The sequence below is a fragment of the Aquarana catesbeiana genome, linkage group LG03, assembly GCF_042186555.1.
Source record: "Aquarana catesbeiana isolate 2022-GZ linkage group LG03, ASM4218655v1, whole genome shotgun sequence".
NCBI classification, from domain to species: domain Eukaryota; kingdom Metazoa; phylum Chordata; class Amphibia; order Anura; family Ranidae; genus Aquarana; species Aquarana catesbeiana.
Genome location: NC_133326.1, coordinates 31432120 through 31454632, shown reverse-complemented (window position 1 = coordinate 31454632; position 22513 = coordinate 31432120). Strand labels below are relative to the sequence as shown.

At 43.2% G+C, this 22513-nt stretch overlaps 1 protein-coding gene across 1 annotated transcript in view; it reads right to left on the bottom strand.

The window, feature by feature from the left end:
- FAM174B (family with sequence similarity 174 member B) overlaps positions 1-22513 on the bottom strand; it is a 90844-nt gene that overhangs the window by 24706 nt on the left and 43625 nt on the right. Inside the window, exon 2 of the mRNA XM_073618409.1 lies at positions 8277-8414. Within this exon, the coding sequence (XP_073474510.1) occupies positions 8277-8414 (138 nt within the window). The remainder of the gene's footprint in view (positions 1-8276; positions 8415-22513) is intronic.

Here is a 22513-nt window from a genome sequence, read left to right as displayed (position 1 = left end):
CGCCGCTCTTACCGGGCCTCCCGTGCGATTGGGAGGCCCGGTGTCCAATCGGCTGCCTCCGGCGACTGTGGGCGGGCTGGAACGAAGCTGTGGGTGGTTTCATTCCAGCCTTCTCAATGTAAACGCGGAAGCGACGTTATGACATCACTTCCCGTTTACTCAGCTGCCAATGGCGCCGGTTTAAAAAAACAAAAAACAGTATTCAGAATCGCCGTTTTCGGCGATCTGAATACTTTGACGTGCAAAGGAGGGATTTGGAGTCTTTTAGACCCCCGATCCCTCCATAAAGAGTACCTGTCACCACCTATTACTGTCACAAGGGATGTTTACATTCCTTGTGACAGCAATAAAAGTAAAAAAAAAAAAATTTTTTTTAACCCTTTCATGACTAAGCCTATTTTTGAAATTTGGTGTTTACAAGTTAAAATCCGTATTTTTTTCTAGAAAATTACTTAGAACCCCCAAACATTATATATATATATTTTTTAGCAGAGAATCTAGAGAATAAAATGGCGATTGTTGCAATATTTTTTATCACACGGTATTTGTGCAGCAGTGTTTTAAACGCAAATTTTTGGAAAAGTGACACTTCCATGAATTTAAAAAAATCCAAACAGTAAAGAAAGCGAAGAAAACGCATACGGAAGTCGCGCCCGCATATGTAAACAGTGTTCAAATCACACATGTGAGGTATCGCCGTGATTGTCAGAGCAAGAGCAATAATTCTAGCCCTAGACCTGCTCTGTAACTCAAACCTGGTAACCGTAAAAAAAATTTAAAGCGTCGCCTATGGAAATTCTTAGGTACCGTAGTTCGTCGCCATTCCACGAGTGCGTGCAATTATAAAGGGTGACATGTTTGGTATCTATTTACTCGGCGTAACATCATCTTTCACATTATACAAAAAAATTGGGGTAACTTTACTGTTTGGATTTTTTAAAATTCATTAAAGTGTCACTTTTCCAAAAATTTGCGTTTAAAACACCGCTGCACAAATACCATGTGATATAAACTATTGCAACAATCGCCATTTTATTCTCTAGATTCTCTGCTAAAAAAATATATATAATGTTTGGGGGTTCTAAGTAATTTTCTAGCAAAAAATACGGATTTTAACTTGTAAACACCAAATTTCAAAAATAGGCTTAGTCATGAAAGGGTTAAAAGTCAGTAGCTACAGTATTTGTAACTGCTGACTTTACATTTGTCCCCAGGCCGGAACTCCTCTTTAAGGCCCCTTTCACACTGGGGCGGTGGGGGCGTCGGCGGTACAACAGCGCTATTTTTAGCGCTGCTGTACCGTCGTTCTTGTAGCGGTTCGGTTTTAACCCCCGCTGGCGGCCAAAAAAGGGTTAAATCCGCTCGTACAGCGCGGCTATAGCCGCAGTATTGCCGCGCTGTCCCATTGATTTCAATGGGCAGGAGCGGTTTAGGAGCGGTGAATACACCGCTCCTTCCCCGCTCCAAAGAAGCGGCTCGCAGGTCCTGCGAGCGCACCGCTTCAGTGTGAAAGCCCTCGGGCTTTCGAACTGAACAAACAGCGGAGGCTGTTTAGGGCCTGTTTTCAGGCGGTATTTTTAGTGCAATACCGCCTGAAAACCGCTCCAGTGTGAAAGGGGCCTAAGTGACTTTGAACGTGGAATGGTTGTTGGTGACAGACAGACCGGTCTGAGTATTTCAAAAACTGCTGATCTACCAGGATTTTCACACACAACTATCTCTCGGGTTTACAGAGAATGGTCCGAAAAAGAGAAAATATCCAGTGATCGGCAATTGTGTGGAGGAAAATGCCTTATTGATGTCAGAGGAGAATGGGCAGACTGGTTTGAGATGATAGAAAGGCAACAGTAACTAAAACAATCACTTGTTACAATCAAGGTATGCAGAATACCATCTCTGGACACACAACACATTGAACCTTCAAGCAGATGGGCTACAGCAGCAGAAGACCACACCGGGTGCCACTCCTGTCAGCTAAGAAAATGAGGCTACAATTTGCACAGGCTCACCAAAATTAATCAATAGAAGATCGTAAAAATGTTGCCTGGTCTGATGAGTCTTGATTTCAGCTGCGTCATTCAGATGGTGGGGTCAGAATTTGGTGTAAACAACATGAAAGCATGGATCCATCCTGCCTTGTATCACCGGTTCAGGCTGGTGGTGGTGTAATGGTGTGGAGGATATTTTGTTTGTAAACTTTGGGCCCCTTAGTACCAACTGAGCATCATATAAAAGCCACGGCCTTCCTGAGTATCGTCCACCCCTTTATGACTACAGTGTACACATCTTCTGATGGCTCCTTCCAGCAGGATAATGCACCATGTCACAAAGCTCCAATCATCTCACCACTGGTTTCTTGAACGTGACAATGAGTTCACTGTACTCCAATGGCCTCCACAGTCACCAGATCTCATCCAATAGAGCACCTTTGGGATGTGATGCAACGGGAGATTCTCATCATGGATGTGCAGCCAACAAATCTGCAGCAACTGTGTGATGCTATCATGTCACTATGGACCAAAATCTCTGAGGAATGTTTCCAACACCTTGTTGAATCTATGTCATGAAGAATGAAGGCAGTTCTGAAGGCAAAAGGGGATCCAACCACCCAGTACTAGCAAGGTGTACCTAATAAAGTGTCCGGTGAGTGTATGTTTCTGCAGATATGCATGCAACAAAACCAAATAGAAATGTTTTTTAAATGACATTTATCTTTGTCATATGTGGGTTTTGTTAATCTCACTCTGATATTTGCTTATTCCCTTGACTCGCCTCCAGACTGAGCGTAGGGTGAGAGGATTCAAATTACTGCCAACGATACAAGAAGTTGTTGTAGAAAAGGACAACTAGCAGGATGTATGCAGATAAATGTTGCCTTTACTCTCCACAGTCATTGTCACATTCCAGCTGTGAGCCTACGAGGCAAAAACTTTGCTTTACACGGGGGGCCCAAAAGTAGAAAAGCAAGACATATTTGTTTCTTGGGATAAACTAGACTTTCCTTTATTTCAATTGTCTTTCAAAACTATTAAATTTGTAAATTGTTCAATTTGTGAGTTTGCCAGAAAGGGAGGGGGAGATGAGCCCTAAGAGGGCCAATGAGGGCTTCAGAGCTGGGGGTGTGCCTCTGTGTGTCTGTATAAATCCAGGAAGTGAACAGGCAGCAGCTTCAGCTGCCCACAGTTACAATGGATGCAGCCAAACTCAGTGGAGGGAGATTTCTGCAGCATATTTGGCAAGTACAGAATCACAGTATATATAAAATAATATGCAAAGTGGTTGGAGGGAAGCTTCATAATGGCAAAGATGTTTTTATTACAAATTATGTGAGCAGACTGCAGTTCCTCTTTAAATATTCTGCCCTTGTTGTTGTTTTAACTTTGGATAGTAAAACATTTTCTTCTGCCAGTAATTACCCTATACGGCCCACTTTCTGTTTTTTGTCTGGTAAAGAAGGCTAGGCTTATGACACTGAGAAGGCTGCACTGACGGGCACTGATAGGCTGCGCTGAGGAGGCAGCACAAATATGCGGCACTGATAGATGGCACCGACAGGCATCACTGACGGGCACTGAAAGGCAACACTGACAGGCACTGATAAAGCATCGACACTGATAAGGAGGCACCAATATGCAGCACTGATGGGCACTGATAAGGAGGCACTGATGGGCAGCATGGATAGGCATCACTGATGGGTACTAAGGAGGAGGCACTAATATGCAGCACTGATGGGCGCCAAAAGTGGAACCAAGTAAGTGCCCATATATTAAAAGTCAGCAGCTACAGTATTTGTAGCTGCTGACTTTAAATTTTTTTCCCTCCAGGCTGGAACTCGTTAAGGCTGCAAGTGATGGGTATAAAATGTTCATATACAGCTGTAGCACCCGCTACCATAAGGTAGGTGCTAGAATAGGATTTTTCTGGGTTTAAGATATCAGTGTAGGCAAATTTAGACAGGCCTGTGCTTTAGGTTAGGCCTGGTTGTTTGATTTGGGACTGGGAGTGTTTAGTGTAGTGGGGGGTGTGGCCACATGTGCTCTGACTCAGAGGTGCCTCCCCTGCTTTCAGGAAGATTGTTCTGGAACAGAGGTTGGACCTAAAGTTTGAGTGGCAGGCAGCTCATGTGAGGAGCTCTGACCAATTACCATTTGGTATTGGCAGGGGACAGGCCTCCCATATAAGCTGAGGTCACATGCTGCCAGGGAGGAGTTCTGAAGGAGCAGGAAAAGGAGAATGGAGTTTCAGGTAGCTGCCGCAAGGCGTCCCCACGTGGGGGGGGGGGGGGCGCGCCGAGCGCGGAGGAGGGATGAAGGAGCTGCTAGAATGTATTCCTGAATAAAGATCTTCACCATGGAGTTGGTGTCAAGCTGCTGTGACCGGGGAACACAGGACTTGTACATAGGAGAAGATTGGTGAAGGAGAAGAAACAGTAGGACCGAGGAGAGTAGAACAAAGTTCTGTGACCGGGGAACACAGAACTTGCCCTTTGGAGAAGGTCAGTGTGCAAGAAGCAGAAAAGAGAATTGTTGAGAGTAGTGCAGAATGCTGTGGCCGGGGAACGCAACGTTTGCAGTTATGGTCTGGCTGGGAACAGTAGTCCGCTTATTGCCACATGCTAGGCCGTCGGGGAGTGGTACCGAGTATCTCTGGCCTGGTAAAGCACTCTGGTAATATCTTCCAAGAGACTGTGTGGCTACCAAACTCACTGAGCCACCGGGGAGAGGTATTGCATGTTCTGGCTTATTGATTTGCTAAAGCCTCACCATTCAAGAGACTTTATTACAGTAACAAAGTACATAAGGGCATCCCATATCTTCCTTTACCCCAACCAAGTTGTATCCCGCAATAAACGCAACAAAACTACGCAAATGACTGCTCATTGTCTCAGAAGTGATAGATGGGGGTCTGGCAGCAGGGTGATTTGGTGGATGTTAGTAACTAGTGGTAACCAACCGATAGACAGCATTTCATATTTACCTGATTATTTTACTACTATATTATACTAAATAAAATAATTGTATAAAGCCAAAATCAGATTCCCTAATAAGCCTCTTTATTGTTTAATATTTTTTCTTCCAGTCCACCACCCTACTGAAGATTATTTGATGCCATCAATCCATTTTAAGCCTTTTTGTCTAACTTTTCACGTGCCCTATGTAATATGCATACAAATGATGACTTCAAACCGACTGCCAGACACACCGAGGGAGACAGAGAGGCTCAAACACTTACACTGCAGAATCGGTTTTGTGAAAAGATCAATGGAATCTTCTCCGCATTAAAAAAGGCTTCACTTTCTGCCTCAACAAGCTTCTCCCCATGGTCCAACAAAGGCCCCGTCATATCTGAAGGACAGGTCACTGTCTAGCATTACATTATTCTCAGCTGTTTACACAACGCATCACAGTAACCGCCGTCCGTGAATTCCTCAATACACGCAGTGTCAGATTTTAACGAGATCCTCATTGTTAAAGTTATGTTGAGAAAACAGAAGAAGGGCTTAAAATGAGACCTGTCACACACAATATATTGATTGGGACCAGGCATCCAAAGCTGTCTGCCAGTGCTTTAACACCTTCGTCCGCTAATCCTAGGTCCTCTTCAAGGATAAGACAAACACAAGAGAGCACCTTCATCTAGGTGCAGCAATTTATTAAAAAGAGTAAAAGACAATAAAAATGCACTCACTAGTTAAAAGTGAATCACGGCTTGATATAAACCCATATAGACCTTCATAGGATTACCATGAGAGCTCGGCAGGCTCAAGCTTGATATAAACCCATATAGACCTTCATAGGATCACCATGAGAGCTCGGCAGGCTGAAGCTTGATATAAACCCATATAGACCTTCATAGGATCACCATGAGAGCTCAGCAGGCAAGCGGCAGGCTAAAGCTTGATATAAACCTAAATAGACCTTCATAGGATCACCATGAGAGCTCGGCAGGCTAGCGGCAGGCTGAAGCTTGATATAAACCGATATAGACCTTCATAGGATCACCATGAGAGCTCAGCAGGCAAGCGGCAGGCTAAAGCTTGATATAAACCTAAATAGACCTTCATAGGATCACCATGAGAGCTCGGCAGGCAAGCGGCAGGCTGAAGCTTGATATAAACCCAAACAGACCTTCATAGGATCACCATGAGAGCTCGGCTGGCAAGCGGCAGGCTGAAGCTTGATATAAACCCAAACAGACCTTCATAGGATCACCATGAGAGCTCAGGCAGGCAAGCGGCAGGCTGAAGCTTGATATAAACCCATATAGACCTTCATAGGATCACCATAAGAGCTCAGCAGGCAAGCGGTGGGCTGAAGCCAAGTTCTTGGTGGAAGTACAGCTGTCAGGCTTCAGGCTGGCTTGATAAAGGGTGGGTCCTGTTGCCCTGAAGCATGTAGCCACGCCCCTCCACTTCCTGTCACTATCACTCAACTGAGAGAGGTGCTGATTGGAGCCGCGATCATCTGACAACATCCACGAGCCGCTGCTGCCTATATTCCAGCCTGAAGCCTGACAGCTGTACTTCTCCAAGAACTCTGCTCCAGCCAGCCACTTGCCTGCTGAGCTCTGCAGCCTCACGGTGATCCTATAGAGGTCTATATGGGTTTATATCAAGCCGTGATCCACTTTTAACTTGTGCGTGCATTTTTATTGTCTTTTATTCTTTTTTAATAAATTGCTACACAGAGATGGAGGCGCCCTCTTGCGTTTGTTTTATCCTTGAAGGGGACCTAGGATTAATGGACGTAGGTGTTAAAGCACTGGCAGACAGCTTTGGATGCCTGGTCTCAATCAATATATTGTTGTGTGTGACAGGTCTCATTTTAGGTTTTCTCAACATAACTTTAACAATGAGGATCTCGTTAAAAAATCTGACACTGCATGTATTGAGGAATTCAATATTGAGGAGCTTCCAGAGCTTGGATTCATTGATGAGTTTACCAAAAAAGTAAATATTGCAGAATATACAGCCTCATGCTACATAACCAAGCTCCACTTCATGCTGAATAAACAAAACTATTATTGTATTAAAAGTAGAAAACTATCTTTAGATATATTTTTACTCCAAAAGCATTTTATTAAAATAAATTTGATAAAAATAAAAAAAAAATCTGATTCAAATAAAAAAATCATTGATTTTTATCAACCTCTGCAAGCTGAGATAACATGCACTGCATTGATGCATTCACACAATTTCACAGTAACCATGAGATAAAACAAAGTTCAGGAATATTTCTTTATTCCAGGGGTCTCAAACTGGCTGTTGTGAAACTACAAGTCCCAAGAGGCATTGCAAGGCTGACACTTACAAGCATGACTCCCACAGGCAGAGGCATGATGGGACTTAGTAGTTTTGCAACAGCTGGAGGGCCGCCAGTTTGAGACCCCTGCTCTATCCCATTGTTTTGCAAATCTATGTACACTACAAACTGTATGACTGGATCGGTTCTGAGATCTCTGTTTTACTAACCTGATAGCTTATTATTCTAAATAGGAAACCTCCATTTTGTTTGCAAATATTAAAGATTTTAATTACCAGCAAGAATAAGCGCTTACGTTTAAAGAGCACCTGTCATTTCAGAACCATCATGGTATCGCCTGTTAGCGGGCATCCACTCACCTGCTGCCGCCACGTCCCTCACCTTTTTGTGTCACTGCCACATCACCAGCCGTCCCATTAAAGTGAATGAGACTGTCGGTGAGTCAACAGCGGGTCAGAGGAGGAGCCGCTGCGGGACAGAGATGACAGTTGCTTATTATGACTTAAATCAAGCTTTTTTACTAGTGATTTAAATCAAATCCACCCCGAGCACAAGGGACACATCCTACTGACTGTAAGTTAAGTGGAGCTCCACCCAAAAGGGGAAGTCCAGCTTTACGATTCCGTTCCCCGCTCTTCTTGAACTTTTGAAAAGCGGAGGGGGGGGGGGGGGGGGGGGCCACAGATACCCGATTTTGACAGGTGACAGGTACCTGCTTCCCTCTTTCCGCATGCACAGTGTGAAGCCACAAGCTGTCACAGCCAGGTGCCCATAGTGAAGATGCCGGCACCGGGGACCGAAGACAGCGGGTGAGCACACCGCTGGATCGTGGGACAGGTGAGTAGCTGTTTTTTAAAAATCAGCAGCAATGTTTTTGTAGCTGCGGACTTATTTTTTTCATAGGTGACTGGAACTCCTCTTTATGTTCCTTGTGCTGATTTTTCCGTTTTTATTTTTTTTAGCTGCACTTAAGATTTATACAGTAGGAAGTCGTATAGAAATTATTTACTTTACCTATATCTGTACTTCACATCAAATACTGTTGAGTCTTCATCTTCAAAATTGTCCTCGTTTAGAGGGGCCATTTCTACGCGCTCAGCGGGTGTTGTTATGATGTCATATTTCCGAGTTTTCCGTATCCTTTTACCAGACCTGGGAAGAAATAAAGTAAAAAGCTCAGACAGTGCAAATACAAAAGCATATGTTATAAAACTTACATAGTTACATAGTTAGTCAGGTTGAAAAAAAGACACAAGTCCATGCAGTTCAACCTTAAAAACAATAAATAAATAAAAAAAAATATAAACTGATTTATTATGAACTCCCTTGGTAAACAAATACATACTCAACTAATTGTTTAGCTTTTGTATAGTAGTAAACAGCTGAAATTACAAGTCTATGGTGTGTAGACAATTGTCTTTTGATAAATTTCCCCACTTTGCTAAGTGCATCCAACTAGGATAAATACTTAAAAGTGTTACTAAATCCACAACTGGCCCCAATCCATCTGCTGATGAATCCATCTGCTGATGGATCCATCTCTGATGGACAGAGCCTTGGAGGCACTCTGCACATGCTCAGTTTGGTTTGTATTACTAGAGAGTTTTTTTTTTTTTTTTTATTGGGAGGGTGCATTAGGGTTGCCACCTCATCCCTTTAAACCCAAACACATATGAATTACACAGGTTCTGTGGCTGATTAAGGTGATAATTAAACTCACTTAGTGCCTTACCTGCATTCAATTAGCCACAGAATCTGTGTAATTAATATGCGTTTGGGTTTAAAGGGATGAGGTGGCAACTCTAGGGTGCATGTGATCAGCACTGGGTCAATCAGCACTGTCCAGACAGAATGGGATCATAAAGCCTCATAGGACAATCAGGGGAAAATGAAAACTTCTCCTACAAGCTTTAACCAGACATTGATAGGAGTCACAAGACTGCTATATACTGCTGCTGATAAAAAGGTGAACTTCCACTTTAACTCTCTAACTGGTTGAATCTCGAACAGTGGTTGGATCAGCTTGCTGCCCTTCTCAGAGGTGCCACAATCTGACAGCCCCAGGTACCTCAACTCTAGTTGACAGCTTGTTATACTCACTTACACAGAACCCCTCGTTTTTTTACACCCAGGCAAGTAGGGATGCACCGATGCCAAGCATTTGCACGAGTATCAGCACTCATGCAAATGCTCCCGATACCAAAACTGATACTTTGCAGTGCGATTTGCATCAATACATAATGAATGGGTGCAAATTGCACTGCAAAGAATCACATGCAATTTGAAAAGCAATGTGGTGTGTTTCCTGTCCGAATCGCATGCAATTTTCCCCCACTGCTCCTTTGTGTGAGTATAGAAAGATAAAAGTGCCATCTAGTGGGCAGTTTATTAAAAATGTTAGAACTCGCACTACATATCTGGCCAAATGCAAAACCTGCATAGGTGTCCCAACCCCGCCGATGATGGCAAATCACGGCCGCTGGAGGTGCTCACAGGGCTGGAGGACTTGTAGAGGCGGTCCTCCCCCCAAGCTGACATCACTTCCGCCCTATACCCACGAAGTTCCGGGATCCCGTGGGCATAGGGTGGAAGTGTTGTCAGCTTGGGGGTGGACCGCCTCTTCATCTCCTCCAGCGGCCGTGATTTGCCATCATCGGCAGGACCGGTGTCTTGTCGAATACAGTACCCTATCCAGAAGTGTCCGCCCTGTACTGCGCAGGTGCAGTACGGAGGACAAACGAGACGCCGAAAGTCTCCGAAGTTCAACAGCTGATCGTCAGCTGTACATGGCGCCTGCGCATTTATTCTTACCCTATGTCCAGGATCATTCCCTACTATCCAAGTGGACATAGAGTTAGAATAAATAGTTGCCGAGCGCAGCGAGGCCGTGCCCGAAGCGTGGCGAGCGAAGCGAGCCCGCGAGGGGCCCTCTTACACAGCCATCGCTAACAGGTGCCCGAGCGCCGTGTACAGCTGATGGTCAGCTGATCAACTTCGGACATTTTCGGCATCTCCTGCTGCTCCGTACTGCGCAGGCGCTGCGCCTGCGCAGTACGGGCCGGACACTATCTGATAGGAGGACACTATATGTCAGAACACCGGGACACCTAAGCAAATCTTGCATTTGGCCAGATATGTACTGTGAGTTCTAACATTTTTAATAAACTGCCCACTAGTTGGCGCTTTTCCCTTTCTAAACAGTGCAGTGGGAGAAATCACATGTGATTTGGACAGAAATCGCACCGCATTCCTGATCAAATCACACGCAATTCTTTGCAGTCTGATTTGCGCCAATTTTTGTTGTATTGATGCAAATTGTACCGCAAAGTATCAGTACTCGGTATCGGTGAGTACTTGACCGAAGGTATCGGTACTTGCCGATAAATTTCCGGTATTGGTGCAACTCTACAGACAAGACAATTAAACAACTATTTGTAACTGTAGAAGCCTACTGCTTTTTCACCCATCTGATTAACATCAATGTCAATGCCTGCCAACCCTGTTAGGGTGCGATTTCTTAATAAATGGCCCTATTAAGGCATACTGCTGTTTCATTTTGGAATTGTTAATACAGTCATGTCCTATATCAGGGGTCTCAAACTGGCGGCCTTCCAGCTGTTGCGAAACTACAAGTCCCATGAGGCATTTCAAGGCACTGCAAAGCTGACAGTTACAAGCATGATTCCCACAGGCAGAGACACGATGGGACTTGTAGTTTTGCAACAACTGAAGGGCCGCCAGTTTGAGACCCCTGCCCTATATACACCTTTACTGGAAAACCTGTTTGAAAACCAAATAAAATAAATCAAATCAAAAAAAGTATGATAGGACTTTAGAATTTTAACATTATCATCTGCAATTGCAGTTGGATGTGAAAATATGAATTCCCATTTTAGTAAATTTATAAAGCTGGCAAATCTTGTATACAAAAATGATTTTTACTAGTCTGCAAAAACCTAAATTTAGACAGACTGTTACATTTTAGGAAGACATCCAGCCCCTTCCTCATTTAGAAAATGCAGACAGTGAAGTCTTTACGAAGAAATGACAAGAATGTCCCATTGTCTTAAACTTAAAGGCAATTTATTCATTAATTATCAAATAAAAATGACAATTTTAGGAAAGAGAAATGTGAAATCAAAAGGTCTGATAAGGCAACAGCAAAAATCAGGGGCAAATAAATAACGAAAACGAGAGTCACTAAATAGTGATGACTGGATTTCACAAGCCGTGTCATCAGGAATCCAAAACAGGATGAAGGTGTGTCCCAGAATCTCTAACAATGAACTTTTCCGGTGTTTAATCTTTTGACTGGTCCCTTATGGACATTTGGACAGAGAGACTGGCATTGCAAGTGCCTCATATACACATTAAAAAAGAATTCCAGGTATGGATTGGTAAGTGCTATGGCAATGTATGAAGGTTTGACACTGCTTCCCCTTGTAGGGAAATGTTCTATGTAGCATTGAGCAGTTTAGAGAAATTCTCACAATAGGCTGTCCTAGATTGGGAAGTTGTCAATATACTAGTAGAGGTGGTTCTGGGTCGAATTTCAAAAAAAATTTCTTTCGAAAATCTTATCTGATGCCGCGTACACACAGGCAGACTTTTCGACCGGACTGGTCCAACGGACTTTCCGACTGACTTTTGAAGGAACGGACTCGCCTACACACGATCACACCAAAGTCCGACGGATTCGTACGTGATGGTGTACGACTAAAATAAGGAAGTTGATAGCCAGTAGCCAATAGCTGCCCTAGCGTGGGTTTTCGTCCAGACTAGCATACAGAGGAGCGGGTTTTTCTACCAGATTCGAGTCCGTCGGACAAATTTGAAACATGTTCCACATCTATAGTCCGTCAGATTTTTGACCGAAAAGGTCCGCTGCAGGTCCGATGGAGCCCACACACGGTCGGATTGTCCGCCGGATTCGGTCCGTCGGACCAGTCCAGTCGAGAAGTCTGCCCGTGTGTACACGGCATTAGAATTTTCGTTAGTATTTCGCACCATAAGTGGGCTCGGCAACAGCCGATTTTCGTGCGGCCATCGAATTTGAGTAATCGGACATGTCGGAAATTTTTTGAAAAACAAACGATTTTCTAATCAATGATGGGAGAATCGTGCAAGAAATGTAAAATCGAAAAAGAAATGCGCATGTGCAAGAAAATAAAATTCCCGGAAAGAAAAGAAGATTCCCAACCATGAAAATTATTTTCTGTAGCAACATAAGGTGAAAATTAAGGCTTGGTTGGTCGAATTTCGAAATCAAATGGTGGCACCATCGGATCACAAAACACACAAATTTTCTGATTTTCAAAAGAAAATTCTTTCCAAATTCAACCATGTATGGCCAAGACTTATATAGTTGGTAAGTAAGCAGAGGATCAGCTTGGGGACCAGAGAAGGAGTGACTAGCAGATGTCACACATGATGAGCAGTGTGGGAACATATAGCAGGAGGTGAGCAGGAACCAGAGAGAGAGAGAGAAGGATCAGCAAACCAGAGGATCAGCAGAGCTGGTGGTTACTACTGAGTGGGGGGGGGTCAGCCGAGCTGGGGGTTATTACTGAGCGGGGGTTCTTCAAAGATAGGGGTACTACTGAGCAGGGGATCTGCTGAATGAGGGTTTAATGAGCTGAGGATCTACTGAGTGGAGGTGCTACTGAACTGGGGTTCTACTGGGCCCCTTTAGAACAAATAAACACACAAAGGGCATTTGTCAAGCTTCATTAAAGCTTCAAAAAAGCATCACTGAAGCAGCAAAAAAAGCATGTTGAAGTTGTAGGTGCTTTAATGTGTAAAAATCGGAGCAAGTGTAAATGAGCCCTAAAACGTATCATGTTTGATCTTTTGATCAGTCCCTTGAGGACTATGTATAGAGAGACTGGCATTGCAAGTGCCTCATACACACATTAAAAAAAGAATTCCAGGTATGGATTGGTAAGTGCTGTGAAAATGTATGAAGGTTTCGCTCTGCCTCCCTATGTAGGGAAGAATTCAAGGTATGGATTGGTCCAGCTTGGACCAATGTAATTATGCATATACCAGACCTGCGAGATCCCCCAAGAAGCTAGAAATCACTGTAGTGGACACCGCTACTTCAATGACCTCCACTGGTTTCCAGTTCCTGTCCTGAAGCGGCTGACCTGCTTCATTGTGAACACAGGAGGTCAGCCATTGGGCACGGGCACCATTCAGAGAATGCATTGCATTTTCTCGATTAATGGAAAACATTCTCCGACTAGACAAAATGGAGAGCGTGATGTCACCGCCTGAACTCTTCACTTTGTCCAATCAATAAACACATTGCATTCATTGTGAAAATGCAAAGCATTCTCTGAATGGCATCCGTGCAGAGTGACGATCACTGGAGTAACGTTGTCCACTAGAGTGATTTCCAGCTTCTAGAGCAGCAATCTCCAAACTGCGGCCTTTTGCTGGTCTTCATCCAGCCCTTGGGGCACTATTCCGTTCAATGGTACATAATCCCTCTCCCTGACACCAACAATGGGGCACTATTCCTCCCACTGACACCATCAAAAGGGCACAATTCCTCCCACTGACACCATCAAAAGGGCACAATTCCCCCCACTGACACCAACAATGGGTCATAATTCTATCCACTGATACCAACAATGGGCCACCATTCCTCCAACTGACACCAACAATGGGCCACCATTCCTCCAACTGACACCAACAATGGGCCACCATTCCTCCAACTGACACCAACAATGGGCCACCATTCCTCCAACTGACACCAACAATGGGCCACCATTCCTCCAACTGACACCAACAATGGGCCACCATTCCTCCAACTGACACCAACCATGGGCCACCATTCCTCCAACTGACACCAACAATGGGCCACCATTCCTCCAACTGACACCAACAATGGGCCACCATTCCTCCAACTGACACCAACAATGGGGCACTGTTCCTCCCACTGACACCATCAATGTCACTGGTCCCCAAAAAGTGTCAGTTAGACCCCTTTCACGTTGGGGAATTTTTCAGGCGCTTTTGGGCTAAAAATAGCGCCTGAAAAACGCCTCCTCTGCAGCCCCAGTGTGAGATCCCAAGTGCTTTCATACACTGGGGCAGTGCGCTTGCAGGACGTTAGAAAAAAGTCCTGCAAGCAGCATCTTTTGGGCGGTGCGGGAGCGGTGAATACACGGCTCCTCCACTGCCCCTGCCATTCAAATCAATGGGCGCTGCTGCCGAAGTACCTGCAAAGTGCTTCGGCAGCTGCAATTTGTGGGCGCTTTTAACCCTTTATTTGGCTGCTAGCGGGGAATAAAAGCGCCAACTAGTGGCTGAAAAGCTTTACCACTAATCGTCGCCATTACTAGTAAGAAAAATAAATAAATAAAAATATTGCATAGTTTGTAGATGCTATAACTATACCTGTATGATTAAAGAATCGCGATCTCGATTCAAACCCCCCCCCCATCTTAACACAGCATTTCCACGATTCAGTGCAGAAAAAGCCTGCCAAGTTTATCACAACATTGCTCAGGCGAGATTAAGGGAAATATTGTAACATTTGGTTATTTTAGATCAAAGGAATGAACTTCTGTCTGTAGATGAGGGCAGCTAAACCACTTTTACGACTAAACTTTTTTCTGACACTTGTTGCTTACAAATTAAAATCGGTATTTTCTGCTAGAAAACTTAGAACCCCCAAACATTATATATATTTTTTTTTTTAGCAGAGACCCTAGAGAACAAAATGGTGGTTGTTGCAATATTTTATGTCACACATGTAATTGCGCTGTGGTCTTTCAAACACAATATTTTTTGAAAAAATACACTTTAATAAATTTAAAAAACTAAAAACAGTAAAGTTAGCCCAATTCTTTTGTATAATGTGAAAGATGATGTTATGCCGCAATAATCATGAGAGAAATGTGATCTTTATTCTAAGCAAAAAAAAAATCATGATTCTCATTTTAGCCAGAATCATGCAGCTCTAGCTATAACTTTTGTGCAAACCAATCAATATACGCATATTGGGATTTTTTTTCCTCCAAAAATATGTAGTAGAATACATATTGGCCTAAATTTATGAAGAAATTCAATTTTTTTTTTCAATTTTTTTAATGGATCAGTTTTATAGCAGAAAGTAAAAAATATATATTTTTTGTCAAAATTGGTCTTTATATTGTTTATAGCACAAAAAAAAAAAAAATGCAGAGGCGATCAAGTACCACCAAAAGAAAGCTCTATTTGTGGGGAAAAAAAAAGAATATATATATATATATATATTATATATCTCGTCCGTGATAGACGGAACACTGATACAATGCTGGGAAACTGTATCAGTGTTCCTTCTATCACTGGTCTGGGCACAACGAGGCTGCAGATGGGAACAGTGAGGCTGCAAATGGGGAAGGTGAGGCTGCAAATGGGGAAGGTGAGGCTGCAAATGGGGACCGTGAGGCTGCAAATGGGGACCGTGAGGCTGCAAATGGGGACCGTGAGGCTGCAAATGGGCACAGTGAGGCTGCAAATGGGCACAGTGAGGCTGCAAATGGGCACAGTGAGGCTGCAAGCAAATGGGCACAGTGAGGCTGCAAGCAAATGGGCACAGTGAGGCTGCAAGCAAATGGGCACAGTGAGGCTGAAAGCAAATGGGCACAGTGAGGCTGAAAGCAAATGGGCACAGTGAGGCTGAAAGCAAATGGGCACAGTGAGGCTGAAAGCAAATGGGCACAGTGAGGCTGAAAGCAAATGGGCACAGTGAGGCTGAAAGCAAATGGGCACAGTGAGGCTGAAAGCAAATGGGCACAGTGAGGCTGAAAGCAAATGGGCACAGTGAGGCTGAAAGCAAATGGGCACAGTGAGGCTGCAAATGAACACAGTGAGGCTGCAAATGGGCACAGTGAGGCTGCAAATGGGCACAGTGAGGCTGCAGATGGGCACAGTGAGGCTGCAGATGGGCACAGTGAGGCTGCAGATGGGCACAGTTTACCCAGTAGCTTCTACATTTCCCACCCTAGGCTTATACTCGAGTCAATAAGTTTTACCAGTATTTTGTGGTAAAATTAGGTGTAAGCATTTTCTTGCCATAAACATTTCTAAAAATGTACTAGTTGTTGTAAATGTAAAAAAAAAAAAAAAAAAAAAAAAAATCCTAGCTGTCAGGTTTCTCCAATAACCAAAAGCAGCAAGTTTTCCAGAAGAGAAATTGTTCTCTATTTTTGAAAAAGTTCACATAATTGTGGACAGATCTAATAAATCTCCGGGATTGACCAGGATTGTGGGCAGGCTGATCGGTCCCAGCACACAGGAAGGATGTAGTTAACGCTCCTGCACCGGGGGGGGGCTCGGTATCTCCGTCTTGTGTAAATTAGGTCATAAAAATGCCAGACCATTTAGGCAAAATCAAATGCTCTTAAAACCAGCATTAAGTAGTCACACAGCATATGTAAATCAGCCATATAAAAATGTTCCCTTGGGCAACGGATTAAATATTGTCCTGTTCGTGACAATCTGTTCATTAGCTCCATCCATCTCTGCAGACCAAGAATACGGCAGAGGATGTCAAGTTTCCAAGATTTTTATCAGGAACACCGGAAAACCTATTTGCCGATAGATTCATGTTCTTCTTCCGCTAACGGGAAATGTACGCCCAACAAAAGTTAACAGACATGATCATTCAGTAGGGCTGCAACTAACGATTATTTTCATAATCGATTAGTTAGCCGGTTATTGTTTCAATTAATCGGTTAATAACCTTAAAGTGTGGCGTATAATTTAGTTAATATGCACAGTTTAAAAAAAGGCAATTTATTCTTAAATATCTCTATATGCAGTGATAAATATAAATAACCAACTATAAGGTTAGGGAGCAAAATCTCAAATCTTCTCTGAGAATAACAGACAGAAGAGATATACTGTATATACCATTAGAGGGGAGATATACTGTATATACCATTAGAGGAGAGATATACTGTATATACCATTAGAGGGGATATACTGTATATACTATTAGAGGAGATATACTGTATATACTATTAGAGGAGATATACTGTATATACTATTAGAGGAGATATACTGTATATACCATTAGAGGAGATATACTGTATATACTATTAGAGGAGATATACTGTATATACTGAGGGGATGAACTGTATATACTATTAGAGAGGATATAGTACTGTATAAACTATTAGAGACGTTCATTTTCAACCACAGTGACGGGAAAATTTGGAAATAGAAAACTTCTTGGTGAAAAGAATTTTTAGACAGTGTATGTGGTTTTCATTCAGAAATTACATTCATTTTAAAACAGAATGTTAAAAGCAAGTGACATTTTCAAACGAAATTCTTTCATTCAGTGAATGTAAAAACATTTTTCATATGAATATTCTTGTCTGAAAATTGATCTGTGCGGCCAGCATAACGCTCGGTACACACCTATGCAGTTTGTTTTTAATCTGTTTCTGCAGTGCGTTTTGATTTTTGCACATGTGATTTTGCTGCGATTCGCGTTTTTTGCTTTTTTTTTTTTTTTTTTTATGCTTTTTTTTTTTTTTGGGCCAATTTGTTGTTGGGCAGATTAAAAAACACATCACATGCTTTACTTCAGCTTCTCCATTGAAGTCTATTGAACCAAAAAAGCACCGTTTTGTGTTGAAAAAAGTCCATGACCCTTTCCAAATACGCAGCAGCTGAAAAAAAGCATAGATGTGAACGTTTCCCATAGGAAACCATGTTAAATAAACTGTAGTGCGTTTCTGCAAAAAGCACCAAAAAACACATAGATGTGAACCAGGTCTAAGATGTTTAGTAACATAAATCGGGGTAAAAAAACTAAAATTAGCGCTTTATAGTACAAAAAGAGCAAATAATCACTACTGTAAGGGGTTCATTTTTTTTACTGTGGAACAGTGAAAGTAATATTTACAGTAGTGATTATTTGCTCTTTTTGTACTATAAAGGGCCAATTTTTATTTTTTTTAACCCCATTATGTTACTGCCCGATTAGTTAGCCCGATAATCGATTAGTTGTCGATAAATCGATTAGTTGTTTCGGCCCTAGATCATTGTACCCACTACTTACTGCATGACATATGGAAATGAGCAACCTTTTCTAGGAAACCCAGCTCTTGTATATGCTAACCACTTCAGCCCGGAAGGTTTTACCCCCCCCTTCCTGACCAGGCTATTTTTTGCGATACGGCACTGCGTTACTTTAACTGACAATTGCGTGGGTGTGCGGCGCTGCACCCAAACAAAATAGTCCCCCCCCCCCCAAATAATGCTTTCTTTTGGTGGTATTTGATCACCTCTGTGTTTTTTTATTTTTTGGGGGGGTGCAGTTTGGCATGTTCGCCCAGGGCGCTAGATGACCTTGTCCTGGCATTGCGTACGTGATCTCCCCTGCTGAGCTGTTGTGTTCAAACAGGGGGGCGGTCCATCCGCCAGAACAGTCCAATCAGCGCTGATTGACTGCTGGTTTTCAAGCATACTCGTCCGACAGAAGATGACTACCATACACACAGTCCAAATGTTGGCTGGTTTTTATTGAACTGGCTGATGTCGCCCAGCATTCGGCCCATGTGTACAGGGCTTAAAGTGATACTAAAGTATTTTTTGGTTAAAAATAACAAACATGTTATACTTACCTGCTCTGTGCAGTTGGTTTTGCACAGAGCAGCCCCTCTGGCCCCTCCCTCCTGTTGAGTGCCCCCACAGCAAGCTATGGGGGCAGGCGAGCTGCAGCTCCATGTATCCATTCAGACATGGAGCCTTGGCTCGGCCCTACTCCCTCTCTCTCCTCATTGGCTCATTGACTTTGATTGGCAGCAGCGGGTGCCAATGGCGCCCACTGCGTTGTCTCAGCCAATCACCACGCTGAGTCGTCAGCAGCGCCTTTGCTGTGGAGGCAGGTGCAGGGTACACAGCCGGACAATTGAAGCCCCATAGCAAGTCTATGGGTGACGCCACTTCCCATTCATTCACAGCTGTTGTGGGCCATGTCCTCTGCAGAGCTTCCACCGTTGGAAACCGGACCGGGGCGGCTTAAAAAAAAAGGTATGTATAGCGATTTCTTCTTTACAGGGCTAGATAGGTTAGTGTTAGATCGTGGATGTCTGTAGAGGCAGCGATTTTAGTGTTAGGCTGGACACTTTAAGATAAAAAACCCTCTGCCTTTAGAACCACTTTAAGGCCGGGTTCATACCACTGCGAATTGGATGAGGGTTCACTGCATCCAATTCACAATAGCAGGAGGTTTTGACGGGCTCTCTATGGAGCCGGTTCACATATCTCCACTGCGGCTCTGGTGCGAATTTGCACAGGAGCTCTGTGCGCCTTTTGGTCCATTTCAGGTCTGAATTCAGACAAAAATTTGGTCTGAAAACTGTGAACCAGAAAACACCGGACCCCTGCTGGGAGCCACATGCGGCGATAGTGTGAACAAAGCCTCAGAAACCTTTTTTTCTTTAAAAGTCAGCAGCTACAAATTCTGTAGCTGCTGACTTTTAAAAAGGACACTTACCTGTCCAGGGATCCTGTGATGTCGGTCCCCCGAAGTCGATTCGTCCATGGGCTCGGGTGCAGGCACGGCCAATGCAACTAAGGGAAACAGGCAGTGGAGCCTTCGGGCTCGAGGCAGAAGAGGAAATTACGTACCCTGCCACGATGAGGTTGGGACGGATGTACACCTTTGTACTTCAAAAAAGGTAAGAAAAAAAAAAAATATACCGTATTTATCGGCATATAACATGCACATTCATTTTAAGAGGGAAGTTTCAGGAAAAAAAACCTTAAATTTTAAATAAGGAACTTTGAAGCAAAATAAGGCTCAGTGTCCATCTGCAGCCTCACCGTTGCCATCAATGCAGCCTGATCGATGCCCATCTGCATCCTATAGGGGTAGGGAGGGGGGCGGAACGAGCACCGACAGATTACATACAGTGAGAATCTCCTATGATAGACAGAACAGTGGTCCAATGGCGGCCCAGGAGACGGGACTTCCTATTACAGAGGCCAAGTAAACAGGAGATTCTCACTGTATGTAATCAGACGGCGCTCATCCCGCCCCCCTCCCTGTCCCCTCCGAGGCAGCTATAGTATGTTTTTATATATATATATATATATATATATATATATATATATATATATATATATATATATATATATATATATATATATATATATATATATAATATTTTTTAGCAGAGACCCTAGAGAATAAAATGGCGGTTGTGGCAATATTTTATTATGTTACACTGTATTTGTGCAACGGTCTTTCAATCGCAATATTTTGGGAAAAAATACATTTTTATAATTTTTTTTAAAAACTAAACAGTAAAGTTAGCCCAATTATTTTTTCATAATGTGAAAGATGATGTTACACCATGAGAATCGTGATCTTAAGACCCCTTTCACACCGAGGCGGTTTTCAGGCGTTTTAGTGCTAGAAATATCACCTGTAAAGCGCCTGAAAACTGTCTCACATTCATTTCAGTGTGAAAAGGAGCGGTGCGCTTGCGGGTCGTTAGGAAAAGTCCTGCAAGCAGCATCTTTGGGGCGGTTTGGGAGCGCTGTATACAGCACTCCAAAACGCCCCTGCCCATTGAAATGAATAGGCAATGCTTCAAATGCGCGTTCGGAAGCGCCTGTTAACTCCCCTATTTGGGGTTAAAAGGGCCCTGCTAGCGACCGAAAACCGCTGCTTAAACATCGCTAAAGCGCCCGATTTTCATGGTGAAAAGGTGCGTGTTATACACCAATAAATACAGTATATATATATATATATATATATATATATATATATATATATATATATATATATATATATATATATATATATATAGTGTGGAAATGGCTGTAGCAGCGCATTTCATTCAACAATGTATCTTTGACTTCAGACAAGATATTCTGCTACTCTCCTTTGATTAATGTCTTCCGCCTTGGGCAGAATTATATAATATGTTCCAGTTTATTTTTACATCCTGAACATGTTTCAGTTTACATATATAGCTCACCCCTACGATTAGCTATTCCCCCATCAGCAAGAGTTGAAACCTAGTTTGCCATTTCACAAGTGCCATCCCCGCAGTGTACTTTTCACTGGAGGGTGTTTTTGCTGAATTCCGAGTCATGTGCGGCGTTTCACGGTAATCCGCGAAGCATCATGTGGTCGTGTAAACATCGGAAGGGCAGAAAAACAGAGGAAGCCTACTGACTGATCCTTTTGTGCCGTATTGGCCTTGAACTTATTTTTGGATTTCAATGAATAAATATGTTTTGCCGATTCGCACTGCAGAAGAGACTCCTCTTCCATTTATTTACTTCTTCAAAAATATTCCTATGACATTCTAGGCGAAAACAAGGATTTACGGAAAGTGACAGAGCAATTCACAAAGCTGGGGATGGGAGGGCAGGAAATAGATGAAGTTCATCTTTGAGATCAACACAACTTTTTATATCACGAAGAGGGAATTTCATTCTATGTGTGTCACTGCAAATCACAGCGCTGTGCGGAACAAGTGCGTCTGCCTTTTGTGTCTTCTAATAACAAGCCGTATTAACCACTTGACCTTCGGAAGATTTACCCCCCTTTATGACCAGGCTATTTTTTGTGATACGGCACTGCGTTACTTTAACTGACAATTGCGCGGTCATGCGACGCTGTACCCATAAAAAAAAAGTCCTTTTTTTTTCCCCCCACAAATAGAGCTTTCTTTTGGCGGTATTTGATCATCTCTGCGATTTTTATTGTTTGTGGTATAAACAAAAAAAGACAGACAAAACTAAAAAAACTACAAAAAAGAGAAAAAAACTATATTTTTTACTGTCTGCTAGAGCTGCACGATTCCGGCTAAAATGAGAATCGCCATTTTTTTGCTTAGAAAAAGACCCCTTTCACACTGGGGCCACAGCAGCGCTTAAACGATGTTTAAGCAGCGGTTTTCGGCCGCTAGCAGGGCTCCTTTAACCTCAAATAGGGGGGTTAAAAGCACCCGTGTTGCGGCACTTCCGAAAGCACTTTTCAGGCGCATTTTTGAAGCATTGCCCATTCATTTCAATGGGCAGGGGTGTTTTGGGAGTATTGTATGCAGCGCTCCCAAACCGCCCCAAAGATGCTGTTTGCAGGACTTTTCCTAACGACCTGCAAGCGCACCGCTCCAGTGTGAAAAGTCACACTGAAATGAATGGGAGACAGTTTTCAGGCGCTTTACAGGTGATATTTCTAGCGCTAAAACGCCTGAAAACCGCCTCAGTGTGAAAGGGGTCTT